The sequence below is a fragment of the Grammomys surdaster genome, unplaced genomic scaffold (genome assembly GCF_004785775.1).
Source record: "Grammomys surdaster isolate TR1022 unplaced genomic scaffold, NIH_TR_1.0 209, whole genome shotgun sequence".
NCBI lineage: Eukaryota > Metazoa > Chordata > Mammalia > Rodentia > Muridae > Grammomys > Grammomys surdaster.
Genome location: NW_021604654.1, coordinates 416957 through 431063, shown reverse-complemented (window position 1 = coordinate 431063; position 14107 = coordinate 416957). Strand labels below are relative to the sequence as shown.

General features: G+C 56.3%; 2 protein-coding genes across 2 annotated transcripts; one reads left to right on the top strand and one right to left on the bottom strand.

Moving 5' to 3' along the window:
- Positions 1 to 3182: 3182 nt before the first annotated feature.
- Matk (megakaryocyte-associated tyrosine kinase) lies at positions 3183 to 8779 on the top strand. The gene is made up of 13 exons (XM_028771678.1): positions 3183 to 3457; positions 4303 to 4362; positions 5007 to 5117; positions 5213 to 5328; positions 5416 to 5635; positions 5915 to 6008; positions 6723 to 6788; positions 7262 to 7361; positions 7441 to 7525; positions 7603 to 7676; positions 7769 to 7964; positions 8230 to 8316; positions 8399 to 8779. Exons 2-13 carry the CDS (start codon positions 4354 to 4356, stop codon positions 8636 to 8638), a joined length of 1398 nt encoding a protein of 465 aa, XP_028627511.1. The 5' UTR covers positions 3183 to 3457; positions 4303 to 4353; the 3' UTR covers positions 8639 to 8779.
- A 1805-nt stretch (positions 8780 to 10584) lies between these two features.
- Positions 10585 to 13029, bottom strand: Mrpl54 (mitochondrial ribosomal protein L54). The gene is made up of 3 exons (XM_028771739.1): positions 12882 to 13029; positions 11546 to 11702; positions 10585 to 10894 (listed from the first exon to the last, which is right to left on the bottom strand). The coding sequence occupies exons 1-3, from the start codon at positions 12997 to 12999 to the stop codon at positions 10762 to 10764; spliced, it is 408 nt and encodes a 135-aa protein (XP_028627572.1). The 5' UTR covers positions 13000 to 13029; the 3' UTR covers positions 10585 to 10761.
- Positions 13030 to 14107: the final 1078 nt, after the last annotated feature.

The following is a 14107-nucleotide window of genomic DNA, read 5'->3' as shown; positions in this document are numbered from 1 at the left end:
GAGCACAGGGCTGGTCCCAAGATAAGGCAGGAGGCCGGCTGAGCTGCCAGGGTGCTAAAAGCTGGACCAAGGCTGCGGATGCAAGGGAGCGTTGCTAGGAGACAAGGTGAGTGGGAGCGGATGACGCACGGTGTGGGCGGGGCCTTAGCCCAGGCAGAAAGGTTCCGGAAGACAGAAGCGGCTTGTGCAAGGTCACTTTTGACCACAGGAAAGGCAATGACCACTGTGGCTCGAAGTAAGAGCCAGAGAGAGGACCGGTGTTCTTCAGGAGGGGGATTGCAGCCCCCACATCCCAGACTCCCCCACCCCACGTTCACTGACATTTTGAAAAAATGTTGCGTGATCATCACCGGCCAAGGAGACAGGAAAGACTTCTTCAAGGGACGAATGGGCATACATGGTGTGGTCGAGCCACGCGCTAGAATATTATACACCCACGAAGGACATTCTGACTACTGTGCCAAGTGACATGGACCACACTCCACAGGATCTGAGTCAGACCTACAGAGACACGAGTGGGACGGTGAGGGCCCGGGGCAGGGGAGGGAAAGGGATTTAGTGTGGGACACAGCCTCGGTTCTGGAGACTGAGATGTCTCTAGACAGACGATGTTGCTGCACCATGAGGGCGAGCGAGCTCCCTGCGGCCGAGCTGAGGCGGGGTAAAATGGTCACTTTTATGTCAGAGGCATTTTGTTAAAATTTTAAAGCAGAGCTGGAAGCAGGAGGCTCCCTGAGTTCAAGGCCAGTCTGGTCTACAGACAGAAGCCCCGTGTCAAAACAAACAAACAAAAAATTATACAGGTCTAGGTTTTACTTATTATAAAAAAGAAAGAAAGAAAGAAAGAAAATTCGCCGGGTGGTGGTGGCGCACGCCTTTAATCCCAGCACTCGGGAGGCAGAGGCAGGTGGATTTCTGAGTTCGAGGCCAGCCTGGTCTACAGAGTGAGTTCCAGGACAGCCAGGGCTACACAGAGAAACCCTGTCTCGAGAAACCAAAAAAAACAATTAAAAAAGAAAATTCAGAAACCCAGAGGGTTTCTATTTGCCAGCAACACTTTAAAATATGCGTCTTAGTGTGTGAATCAGAGGCCCACCCTTGAGCATGGGTCCTTCCATCATCTTGTGCGGGGGTGGGGGGTAACCTCACCCTCTGGCTCTCCCTGTGTCCTGCTTTTCACACTCAGTGAGTGGGTATAGGTAATTTTCAGTCCCTGCTTTTGTATGGCAGACATGACCTAAAGTTGGCTTCCATCGCTCTGTCCTTAGGTGCTTTGTATACTATGACCAGGAGTCCTAGGCTAGCCTGGGCTACAAACTGAGACCCTGTCTCAAAACAAACAACAAATAGAAAAGGAAGGTGGGGGATGCCGGCAACTGGATGTCAGAGAGAGTGTGGGACGACCCCCAGCAGGAAGCCTGGCCTTCCCTGAATCCCGGAGTCCCCTAGTGTGAGAAGTCCCCCTAGCGTGAGAAGCACCACATAGAGCTAAATTTAAAGGCATACTAATTGGGGCAGGCAGATCTGGCCGCAATACAGGCTGGAACAAACTCCATGGAAACTGAGACACTTAGGTGTCCCCAGTGACTGATGGCAGTGAGTCCCAGAGCTTCAGTTTCCCCATCTGCAAAGTGGGCACAAGGAGTGCTCCCTGCACAAGGAAGCAAAGCGTTCTTTTGACATCTCTGCAGGTACTGACTTTAAACACTTTAAACATCTGTCAGGAGGACTAGACAGGGCAGCACAACTGTCTTCCTAGCACTCTGGATGCTGGGGGAGGAGTTTGAGGCTAGCATGGGCTATGAGTGAAATTGTCTTAAAGCAAAACGTTTGGGCATCTTATATTCCTTCTTTTGAGATAGAGTCACATAGCCCAGGTCATCACAAGTTCCTGAGGCTGACCTCAAAGTCCTAACCCTCCACCCCAGTCTCCTCATTGCTGGGAAGTGCTGGCTTTGGAGCCCAGCGCTCCGTGCACACCAGGTGAGCACTGTGTGCACGGCCCCAGCCTCCTGCAGAATCATAAACACCCCTTAACACTTTCTTGTCCCACACCAAGTGTCCAGAAGGGACAGGGCTGTGGTCAGCAGTGGCCAACGTCTGTAAGAAGTTGCAGGCAGTAGGGTTTCCTCTCTTCATTTTGTGGTTTGGCACATCTATTTTAGATAGTTGTGATAGCTTACCACCAAAGATGACATTCCTGGGGTGATAGCCACATGGGCCCCAGGAAGGGGTGAGCCACACCCCAGATGCCTCACCCAGCTCCTCGAGGACCAGAGTGCACAGAGACACTGTTTATGGTGTTTGTTTTAGGAAATGTCCTCTGTACCCTGATCTCCCCATGCCCCTGCCTCAGCCTCTCCAAAGACTTGGATTGCAGGCATGTGTCCTTCAACCCCTAGGGCCAGTTCAACATGTTCACTTCTCAAGCTTCTTCTTTCCAAAGGAGTCTCAGGTAGCCCAGGCTGGCCTTAGATTGACTATGTCACTGAGGATGACCTTAACTCCTGATCCTCCTGCTTCTACCTCTCCAGTGCTGAGATGACAGGCCTGTGACACCACAGTGTGCCACTCACTGAGCCCCAGTCCCACACCCCACTTTTGGATCTTTGCTAATTGTAGGTACCAGAGTAAACATCTGTACAAAGGCCATCAGAAAGACGACTGTCGGAGGTCTCGCTAGGCCCATGCCACACCCAGTCTGAACGCAGTTGGTTACTGTGAAACACTTGGGCCACTACTGCACCCGAGGGGCATCTGCCTGCAGTGTGGGTGGTGGTGACAGCAGGGAGTGAGCTTGTGACTCAGAGCTTGTGAGCTTGTGACTGTCATCGGCAATAGGGTCCGAGAAAAGTGGAACTTGAGGCTGCCTTGGTTCCAAGTCTGTCCAAATTTGTGCTTAATTAATTAGGTTTTATTTGCTTTATTTTTTTTTGAGGCAAGGTCTCACTATATAGTTCTATATTGTAGCCCAGGCTGGGCTCCAACTCACAGAGATCCTCCTGCCTCTGCCTCCTGAGAGCTGAGAGGAGGGTTGACTGCTCCACAGCCTACTGGCTGGCATTTCTGAAAGTACAGGCTGGCCAGGCAGGGCTGCAGCTCGCCTTGCTCGCCTCCGCAGACAGGGAGCTCTTCCGTACTTGTAGCACCTGCGCGTGTCGGAGCCATTCCGCGCTCCCCGCTTTCCCGGGGTGGGCAACGGAAGGCTAGGACCCAGCAGGGGCTTGAGAGCACCGGGCACCGGTACTCAGCATCCCGCCCGGACGGAGTGGGAGGCGGAGCGGGAGGAGGTGGCAGCGCGGCTGTAGTGAGGCCGGCGCTAGGACCCGCAGGGGCTCCGAGCCGAGTCCCCTCTATCCCTGCCCCGAAATGAGGAAGCCTTGCAACTTGCTCCGAGTTGAGCCACCGGGCACTCAACCCGCTGGCGGGGACCCTCCGGGGGGTGCGCCCTGAGCAGGTGAGCGTATGTGCGTGGGTGGAGAGGGGACACCACCCTCGAAACGGTCCTAGACCCGGGGGCGTCGGGTGTAGCGGGCTGGTTTTTTATTTTGTTTTTTCTGGGTGCGGCGTGCGCGTCTCTGAGTGCGCGAGCCCCGGTGGTCACTGCAGGTCCCTGTGCACTGCAGGCACGCGCACAGGTGCACGCGTCTCGCTGGTGCCCGTGTCGCGCACACGGGGGTGGCTGGTGGCACCTGTGCCCAGATGCACGTGCGCCTCCGCCTGCGCGGCTGCCGTGCAAATCCCAGTGATCCCGAAGCCAGGAGTGCACCCCAACCTTCCGCCCTGCCCCCTGCCAGCCACCAGCCGGGGACCTGTGCAGCCACTACCCTGCAGTGCCCTCGCTGGGATGGGGTGGGTCCTTTCAGATGTTTCTTTGGTGACCCGTGGTGACCCAAGGAACCAAGAGCTGCACAGGAGCCCGCCCTCCCCCGGCTCCGCTTAGAGTCGGATTCCCAGGAATGACCTTGAGTCACGGCCCCTGCCCACGGCCTCTACCCACGGCCCAGGAAAGAGGAAGCCTCAGGCCCAGCTCTTCCTCACACACGGCCCTGGCTGCCACCTGCCTCTGGGCCTCAGTTTCCCTTCCCGAGCAATGGCAGGGCAAGGCTCCCGGGTCTCCTGGCTGGCCTTTGATGGCTGGGAGTCTAAGGACCTGCGTCGGGTAACGATGACTTCCCTAAAGCCAAGAGCTGGGGAGGGCTCCACACCTAAGCCATCCGAGGGATGAGTTCCCTCAGGCCAGACCCTGAGGAAGGAACGGACCTGGGGACACTCCCAGCATGACACTGTCTCCTTTCACAGGTGAGCCCTCGATTCTTCGGAGCTTGGCACCCCACGCCTGCCGCAGCTAGGATGCCAACGGTGAGTGTGGGGCCCTGAGTCACCAGACCTTTTTCAACTGTCCCCTTTGGGCGGCCAGAACATGGCCCGGCTTCTCGAGCAAGCACCCACCCCTGACAGTCCCAAGGACCCCACCATACTGGCCACGTGTGACTGTAATCCTGCCTCTCTGGCTGTCTCCCTTCTGCCCTCCCTTCCTTTCTCTCTGTATGAGACACCCCAGGCTTCTAGTCGTTGTTGGACTTTACTTTTGAGACAGTCTCAGTATGTAGGTGTGCCTGGCTTAGGACTTGATGTGTAATCTAGGCTAGTCTCAAACTTACAGAGGCCCACCTCCTACCCCAAGTTCTGGGATTACAAGTGTTGGCCACCATGCCTGGCATCATCTTTTTAGTTTTTGAGACAAAGTCTCACTGTAGCCCAGGCTGGCCTTTAGCTAGTCTGGAATCCTCCTGTAGCCCAGGCTGGCCTTTGGCTAGTTTGGAATCCTCCTGCCTCAGCCATCTGAGAATTAGGCTACAGGCCTGTGTCTTCACTATTCCCTTGTCCTGCCTTTGGTCCCCACCAGCCCCAGCTTTCTCTCAGGTCTCTCTGTCCCTCTCAATACCCATTTGTCCCTGCAGTTGGTCCCTGATATCCCCCTGCCTCTGTCTTCCTCCCAGCAGCGCTGGGCCCCTGGTACTCAATGTATGACCAAGTGTGAGAACTCTCGCCCCAAGCCCGGCGAGCTAGCCTTTAGAAAGGGTGACATGGTGACCATCTTGGAGGCCTGTGAGGTGAGAGGGGAACTGGAGGGTAGGTGGTGTGCCTTAGGGGTGGCAGGGCAGACACCCCCCAGCTCCTTCCCTTCGTCTGTTCCCTTCCTGTACAGGATAAGAGCTGGTACCGAGCCAAGCACCACAGCAGTGGGCAGGAAGGGCTGCTGGCAGCCACTGCTCTGCGACAGCGGGAGGCCCTCTCCACAGACCCCAAGCTCAGCCTGATGCCGTGAGGAGCACCCTGGGGGGCGGCATGAGGGCCCCAGCCCCTTTCCGCCCCTACCTCACACAGCACCGGCTCCTCACATCCCCACAGATGGTTTCATGGCAAGATCTCTGGTCAGGAAGCTGTCCAGCAGCTGCAGCCACCCGAGGACGGGCTGTTTCTCGTGAGGGAATCAGCTCGTCACCCTGGAGACTATGTGCTGTGCGTCAGTTTCGGCCGTGATGTCATCCACTACCGTGTCCTGCATCGGGACGGGCACCTCACCATTGATGAGACCGTGTGTTTCTGTAATCTGATGGACATGGTGGAGGTGACCTGGGGAAAGGCTGGGACAGGAGGGATGGAAATATGTAGGGCGGGCCCTAGTAGCTGTCACTTCTGTCTCTAGAACTGGGGTCACCTCCCCAGGGAGCCCCATGTTGACACCAACCACCCCTCAGCTTCCTTTCTACACCCCTACTGTTGCCATGGGAACCTGCTCACCTTGGCCTGGCACTTAGGGGAGTCTGCTGACCTCACTGAGATTTGGGGTGGGGTAGTGGGAGCAGGGTCCTGAGAGGCAGAGGCTCACAGCCGCCGGCCTTCACAGCACTACACCAAGGACAAGGGGGCCATCTGCACCAAGCTGGTGAAGCCAAGGAGGAAACAGGGAGCAAAGTCTGCAGAGGAGGAGCTCGCCAAGGGTACGAGACCAGGCCTGCAGAGGGAAGCGTCTCCATGCACCCCAGGCAGACTCCCATCCCCACCCTCCCAACCCTAAATTAATCCCTCTCCCTCACACCCCAGACCTGGCTCCGGTAAGCCCCTGCATCTTCCAACCCTGTCATACTTCTCCAGTCAAGTCTGGAGTCCCAGAGACAAAGTCACAGTGGAGAGAAGTGTCTGTACTGTTTGAATCTTCAGAGTGGGGGTAGGGAGCGGGGTAGACGTCTTTAGGAGGCAGAGAGGGCTTTCAGAGGAAACTGCAGGTCTGTGCAGAGTACAGGATTAGGGAGAGTACAGCCCTGGAAGATTCCAGAACCTTTGTGATTCTCCATATTTCTGTGCCTTTTGTTCTCTGTGGATCGACAAGAAGGCCCTCCCAGAGGCATGGTGAGCCACAAGGGCAGCCACACTCCTTGCCCCTAGAGGGAGGTCCTGAAGCCATGGCTCAAATCTAGGGAATCTAGGGGGACTGTACTCTGATGAAAGCTGGGACAGCTGTGGCTTGCAGGATTGTAAGTGGGACCAGGAGTGGGGTGTCCTTCATATAGCCTCAGGGCATCTGCCATGGCAGGAGCATGCTCAGGTGTGACCAGCGTGAGGGTGTCTGCTGTCCCAGTCTCACTGAATGCAGGCTGGCTGGGAGGGCGGACGGCATCCTGTCTCCCCCTTGATGGCTCTCTTTGTCCCTGCAGCTGGCTGGCTGCTTGACCTGCAGCATCTGACGCTGGGAGCACAGATTGGAGAGGGGGAGTTTGGAGGTGAGGAGGGGACACAGCAGGCAGTGCTCAGAACTGGCCCCTCAACTGGACAGCGCAGGACAGGTGTGGGCTGTCTGAGAAGTGCCTGCACCCACACCTCCCAGGATCCTCAGAAACCCTTCCCTGTGTGCACTCTGCAGGGGCTTGGGTCAGGGGACAGTAGACTGCACGCATGTGTGTCATGGCAGCCTTGTCCGTCATGCCAGCCTTGTCCATCCCGAGCAGCTGGAAATCATGGAAATATGGGCAGCACCTGTGGGCTTTTTCATGGAACAGAATCTTGGATTCTGAATAATGAGGCAGCCATTGTATTTGCATGAATTATTTTTTCTCATTCGGGGCCTGAGGGATGGAGCAGGGCCTCCTTCAGTGTGTTTCCAATCCTTTGCCCAGGCCATGCCCCCTGGCCCCTCACTGGGGGATTCCAGGCAGCAAGTCTGTCCGTCTGTCCTGAGCTCTGTCCCTCTTGTCAGCTGTCCTACAGGGTGAGTACCTGGGACAGAAGGTGGCTGTGAAGAATATCAAGTGTGATGTGACGGCCCAGGCCTTCCTGGATGAGACGGCTGTGATGACGTGAGTGGCCAGCTGGGACCGGGTCCTAGGGCTGGGGTCCCAGGAGTGTACTTACTTCAGGCCCCCCCTGCACCCCCAGAAAGCTGCAGCACAGGAACCTGGTACGACTCCTGGGTGTGATCCTGCACCATGGCTTGTACATTGTCATGGAGCACGTGAGCAAGGTGAGCGGGGTGGCAGATGGGTGGACAGGAAGTGCTGGCCCGACAGCCTGGAGACCCCCAAGTCTCCCCTTAAACAGGGCAACCTGGTGAACTTCCTGCGCACGCGGGGCCGTGCGCTTGTGAGTGCGTCTCAGCTCCTGCAGTTTGCTCTGTAAGTGACATTCCTTCTAGGAAGGTAGGTCCCAAAGTGGAAGGGGAAACTGAGGCCTGACTTGAGGGTGACTGGGCCTTGTCTGTCTCTAGTCATGTTGCCGAAGGCATGGAGTATCTGGAAAGCAAGAAGCTGGTCCACCGGGACCTGGCTGCTCGAAACATCCTGGTGTCGGAGGACTTAGTGGCCAAGGTCAGTGACTTTGGCTTAGCAAAGGCAGAGCGGAAGGGGCTGGACTCAAGCCGGCTGCCAGTCAAGTGGACAGCACCTGAGGCTCTCAAAAATGGGGTGAGCAGCCTTCCAGCCCTCTCTGGGGTTTTGGGGTTCCCCAGAGGGTGCTGGATGTTCTGATTGTGCTGTGTGACCCTGTGGTATCCCTTGACCTCTCTGAGCCGCCAGGGAGGCCTGGGTCTCCCGATTCCTCCTAGGACTTCCCTTAGCCTCACAGGCCCCCATCTCTGAAGCAGGCTTTAGCACGGAGGGGGAAGGTAGCCTGGGACTGTGTCCAGGGAAGCCACAGGCACTCTCCTCACCCTGACATCTGCCCCAGCAGCGCTTCTCCAGCAAGTCGGATGTCTGGAGTTTTGGGGTGCTGCTGTGGGAAGTCTTCTCATATGGAAGAGCCCCATACCCCAAGATGGTGAGCAGCTCCCTGGGCGGGGCAGCACGTGCATCCCGGGTCACTGGCTGCCCCACCCATGCTATGCCCCCTGTGTCTACAGTCGCTAAAGGAGGTTTCAGAGGCTGTGGAGAAGGGTTACCGCATGGAGCCCCCCGACGGCTGCCCGGGCCCTGTGCACACCCTCATGGGCAGCTGCTGGGAGGCAGAGCCTGCTCGACGACCACCCTTCCGCAAAATAGTGGAAAAGCTGGGCCGAGAACTCCGCAGTGTGGGTGTCACAGGCCCTGCTGGGGGACAGGAGGCTGAGGGCTCAGCTCCCACAGGGAGCCAGGACCGCTGACCACTGACCGCTGAAGCAGAAAGCAGAGGGACACAAACACAGGGTGCCAGGGCCGGGATGAGCCGGTGCACAGGCTCCGAAGCCCCCCGGGCTCCTCATGCTGGGACACCCCATAAAGAGCAATTGGAAGGACTTTGTACAGCTGTGTCTCTGGTGCCTGTGTGTCCTCCACCTGCAGCCAGCTCCTGGTGACCATGCCCTGCCCACATGGACCTCTGAGCCAACCTGATTGTTGATGCCTGTGGTGTTACCTAAAGTCCCTGCCCACTCTGTCTGTATGGGCAGACCACAGGCCTGTCCTTGCCCCCAGCACCCGCCTCACCAGCCTGTGGGTCCAGGGCACCTAGGGAACAGCCAGGCTGGAGACTCACTGTCATCAGTCCCCAGGTCCCTGCCTGCCACACAGCTGTGTCGCCTGCTGGGGAGGGATCCTCTGCCTGTTTATGGAGTTGCGACAAAAGCTAGCCCAAAGGGTTGCTCCCAGGTGTGAGGGGCACCAAGCTGGAGCATTCCAGTCACACCCCATCTCAGGGTTCAGTGTGTGTATGGGATGTCCATGTTGCAGAAGGGAGACATGCCAGGACAGCAGATCTCTTGCAGAGGGAACCCACACTACCTAATTCCAAGGTCAAGGTGGTTTTCTTCCATGGAAGCCAAGACACCAAAGTAGAGCCACGCTGGGAGTCAAAGCTGACAAGGACGGCTGTGAGCACTGCAGTCTGGATGCTGTCTGCTTTCCCAGACCACCTACCACTCAGGCTGACACACCCAGCCACACTTACCCATCTCTGTCATCCCACCCACTCATCCGAACCTCATCCACTCTCCGAGCCACCCTTCCAACCATGCATGCCTCCACCCATCCATCCATCCATCCATCCACCCATCCACCCACCCACCCACTCATCCATCCACCCATCCACCCACCCATCTACCCATCCATCCTCTCATCCATCCACTCATTCGTCCATCCACCCACAAACACTCACCCACCATGGACCTACCCATCCACCCATCCATCAGCCCCCACTGGCCCATCTGTAGGTGTGGCACATGACCACAAGTAGGTGCTGGGATCAAGCAATGAAGGAGACACACTCAGTGCTAATCTTCATGGAGATGCAAGATCCACAGGAGAGCCTCAGAGAGTGGGTGGCACGCACTACAGCTGCCCTGTCAACACATGGCAAACTCTGACCCAGGCAGGAGGAGGAAGAGGCACAGCCTGTGCTAAGGCCCAGGCCAGGCAGGAGGCAGAAGAGGCACAGCCTGTGCTAAGGCCCAGGCCAGGCTGCAGCTGCAGCTGGGAGGCAGCTGGGGAAATCAGGGGCCAGGCTCTGCTCTTACTCTGACACGCACCGGGGAGCCCCAAGGGCATTTGGATTAAGATGGCTACATCCTCGCTCCTCTGCCTGCTAGGCAGCGTCATGAAGGCTGGTGACAAAAAAGGGCTTCCCAGACTCCTGCCGTAGGGATGGAGCCTCCGATGCCTCAGTGAAGCACAGGGGGTTGACCACCCCGAGCCCTGGGAAGGGAGGCAGACCCATGCCTGTCCTGTGTAGGACCTCAGCACCATAATCTCAGCCAATCTTTCAGTCCAGTTGGACCCTGGAGAGGTGGGAGGGCTCAGATCACATGCCCAGGTCAGGCTGGCTCCTGACCAGATGGCAGAGACACGGTCTAGCCCTGGGTCAGTGAATGACAAGTCATGTGTATCCACACCGTGTGCTCACGGAAGGGTGAGCAGGAGACACGGCTAGCCAGGCCCGACGCCACCTCTCTGCAGGAGTGCCACCTGCCCAGAGAGCACCTGAGCAGGTCAAGTCACAGACCTCACTGTTGAAGTACCTGGGCCCAGCCTGCCCATCAGACAGCACAGCTGTGCGTCAGAGGCTGGGGTCCTCCCAGTTCTGACACCACAGGGCACAACACACAGTACACGTGTGTAATGGCCGTATCCCTTTATTTACTCCTTCGCTTTCATATCTGCTTATTTAGTGCACACATGGCCTGCACGCTGCGCTGAGCACGTGAAGGTCAGAGGACACTTTACAGGACTCAGTTGTCTCCCATCTGGCTGGCCACAGGCCCAGGCAGTCTCCTGTGAGGTGCACATCCTCACACTACAGCTTCTTGTTCTTGCTCAGCCGGTTGTGACGCCAGATATTCTGTTTTCGAAGCAGTCGCCAGTACTCTCGGGACTCCGGTTCTAGTTCCTCTAGCTTTTTGGGGGGACCCAAGTTCACCTGGAAAAGCCTGGGGGTAAGAGAGCTGTGTGGGCATCCCATAGCTCCAGGGCGTGGGTGGTGTCCGGCTGGGGCTTTGAACCCTGCCCTGGCTCTCAGTGACAGAGAAGGAGCCTAAGGGACCAGCTGTCCCCGCCCTGCTTCCCTTTGCTTCTGCCCCTTGCTCTCTCTGTTCCAGCCACACAGGCCTCTTCTCTGCTCCCAGAGAATTGGCTCTGTCCTGCGCCAGGACGTTTGCACAGGCCACACTTCGATTCACTTGGTCCTGGCTCCATGTGACGTCCCCAGGAAACACTTATTGCCTAGTCTACAACCCACTGTCCCTGCCTCGCCAATCTCTTCAGAATGTGGCCCCATCCTTCGTATCTGCCTGCTCAGGTAACTGTCTCCTCCCAGGTTGCCCTGGGAAGGGAATACTTGTCTGTTGAGCAACCCTCTGGGTTCCTGGAACAAGGGTAGCTGGGGATCAGTCATAAATGTCAGGAAACAGAGTCCCCTGCTCCCTTCGGCCTTCAGGGACATATGGTCCTGTGTACTCACTGGCATCCAGAACCACCTGTGACAAGGGTGGAGGAGCCCAGCAGGCCCCAGGGAGTTGTCGTGGAGTACCATGTTCCTGCAGGCTGGGTGTCAGGGTTCCACTGCAGTGTGGCACACTCACCATTCAGGGTACTCGGAGTCGGGCTTCAGGGCCACATCCTGGCCTTCCTTGTAGATGTTGACCCCCATGGCATGCGTGGTGAGCTGAGTGGGGTCTGTGCACACCTCGGGGTCCTTCAGGGCCTCAGCAGCCACGCTGCCTTTGCCGCCCTTGCCGACTGCACGATGAGAGCTCGGGTCACTTCAGCCTGCCCAGCCCTGCCCTCCTTCAACCCTCTTCTGTGTGGTCTCCTGGCTCCAACCACCACCAACCCCAGCTACCCCCATGCAGAGCAGGGTCCCTTGTTATGGCACAGACCTGTCCCACCCATGTGCCCCGAAGACCCAGCCCATACCCCTCTTCCATTCGGTGATGCTGACACCGGTGGCACATGCCAGCATTTTGGAGCTGAGGTTGTGGGGGTCATAAGACCCTGTCTCAGAAAAACCAAAAACCAAACAAAACCCTGAGAGGACAGATGGCTCAGTGACTCTGGGCCAACTTGACATGAAACGATGTCTATAAACATTTTCACTTATTTATTTTTGGAGACAGGGTGTCACCATGTAGCTCTCCTGGAACGCCAAAAAAAGAAAACATTAAAAAAAATTTTTTTTTGAGATGGGGTCTTCCTGGCAGGCCTTGAACTCACAGAGATCACCCTGCCTCTCCGCTCCGAGGCTGGGGTTAAAGGAATACGCCATCACGTTCAGCCTCGAAGCGTAATTTTTAAATAACTATTATCGGGGGTGGGGTGGGGGTGTGTGCACTGTCACAGGGCATGTGGGGCCGGTCACCTCCTTCCCTGTTTACGTCGGTCCTGAGGATCAAACTCAGGCTTTCGAGGCAAGCACTCTGCACACTGAACCAACTTGCCCACCCACACTACTTTTTAAATTAAAATATTGACAATAGCCGGGCAGTGGTGGCGCACACCTTTAATCCCAGCACTTGGGAGGCAGAGGCAGGCGGATTTCTGAGTTCGAGGCCAGCCTGGTCTACAGAGTGAGTTCCAGGACAGCCAGGGCTGCACAGAGAAACCCTGTCTCAGAAAAAAAAAAAAAAATATATATATATGTTACGTATACGTATATAATAAAATAACTTAGTTGACGTCGGTTACGTTTGTTGACTTACTCAAAGTGGGAGAGCGCGGGACCCAGCCTGGCTCCGCCCCATCCCGGCCCGCAGAGGCCGCGCCTGCGCACTGAGCGCCGAGTCAAGCAGCGAACGCCGCAGGCCTCACCACGCCCGCTTGGCCTCCGTACCGCTGCGCATGCGCAGTGAACCCTCGGAGCCCCACCTCCCCAGGAGCGCGCCCGCCGTACCCACGTTGGCTCTTTCGGAGCCGGCTCACCTAGCTTCTTGGCATATTCCCGGATAAAGAATTCTCCAGGTCCCCCGGGGACCGGGAGCGCCCGAGGACGCCAGCGGGCCCACACCCGGGAAGCCCCAAGGAGACGGGCGGCCGCCATGACACTCGCCGGCTGCTCGCATGTGCACGCTTCCGTGTTACGTCAGCTCTCCAGAGCCGCTTTAGGGCTTTGGAGGCTCCCGCGGACTTCTGGGAATTGTAGTCTTTTTTTAAATCTTTGGCTGTCTAATGACTAATTTTAACTTCTGTAGCTATCGCCCATTCAAAGAATATTTCATAAAACTCTTGCCCTCAGTCCAAGCGGTGATGGCACACCTTTAATCCCAGTTCTGGAGATAGAAGTAGGAGGATCTCTGAGTTCGAGGCCAACCTGGTCTATTACGTGAGTTCCAGGACAGCCAGGGCTACACAGAGAAACCCTGTGTCAAACAACAACAACAACAAGGATTTAGACCTTTATTTACTTTAAATGTCACAGTAAAATCATGCTTGTATCCCATGTGGAATTTTTGAAAGCTTAAAAGTAAGGACAGTCAGTTGTGATGCGGAGGTGGAGGCAGGAGGATCAGGAATTCGGGTTGCTCTGTCCTATGCAGCAAGTTTGAGGTCAGCCTAGGCTATATGAGATCTTGGCTTAAACTTAAGGGTAGCCGGGTGTGGTGGACTCCCGTTTAATCCCCACACTTGGGGGGCAGAGGTGGGTAGATGCCTGTGAGTTCCAGACCAGCCTACTCTACATGGTGATACCTATAATAATAGAAGAAAGTGGGTGCTGGTGATTGAGACTTGGTAGCAGCAGGTTCCACTCCCAGCACCTCCAGGCTGGCTGCACACAGGACGCTGAGGCAGGAGGATCAGGAGTTCGAAGTCAGCCTAGGCTACATGAGAATGTCTCAAGAATATTCTAGACTCATTGCTAACAAACCTAACCTTAGAGTGAACTCTTTTAGCACACTCAGTTAAATTTAGGGATTATCATCGTCCCTAGTCTATAAGTAGGACCGTGATGTAAATTCCGGTGTCGACTCAAGCCTAGATTGTGCCATTATAGATGGGAAGTCCGTTCTAAATAACTTCCATCCCCACTTTTCTTTTGTACTCCAAAATGTCAAGGCAAAATGTCTCTTTACTACTACCCTCTGGTTTCCGGCCAAGTCATACCTCAGCCATTTTGCACCCTGAAGGGATGCGGAACCCAACTTTAGAAT

Excerpts from the sequence above, each read along its gene's own strand:
- Mrpl54 (XM_028771739.1), bottom strand. The coding sequence starts at position 12,999 with ATGGCGGCCGCCCGTCTCCTTGGGGCTTCCCGGGTGTGGGCCCGCTGG. Across the intron at positions 11,703-12,881 it reads GGAATATGCCAAGAAGCTAG|TCGGCAAGGGCGGCAAAGGC; the intron begins GTGAGCCGGCTC and ends CTCATCGTGCAG. Across the intron at positions 10,895-11,545 it reads GACTCCGAGTACCCTGAATG|GCTTTTCCAGGTGAACTTGG; the intron begins GTGAGTGTGCCA and ends TCTTACCCCCAG.
- Matk (XM_028771678.1), top strand. Across the intron at positions 5,329-5,415 it reads CCCAAGCTCAGCCTGATGCC|ATGGTTTCATGGCAAGATCT; the intron begins GTGAGGAGCACC and ends ACATCCCCACAG. Across the intron at positions 7,965-8,229 it reads CTGAGGCTCTCAAAAATGGG|CGCTTCTCCAGCAAGTCGGA; the intron begins GTGAGCAGCCTT and ends CTGCCCCAGCAG.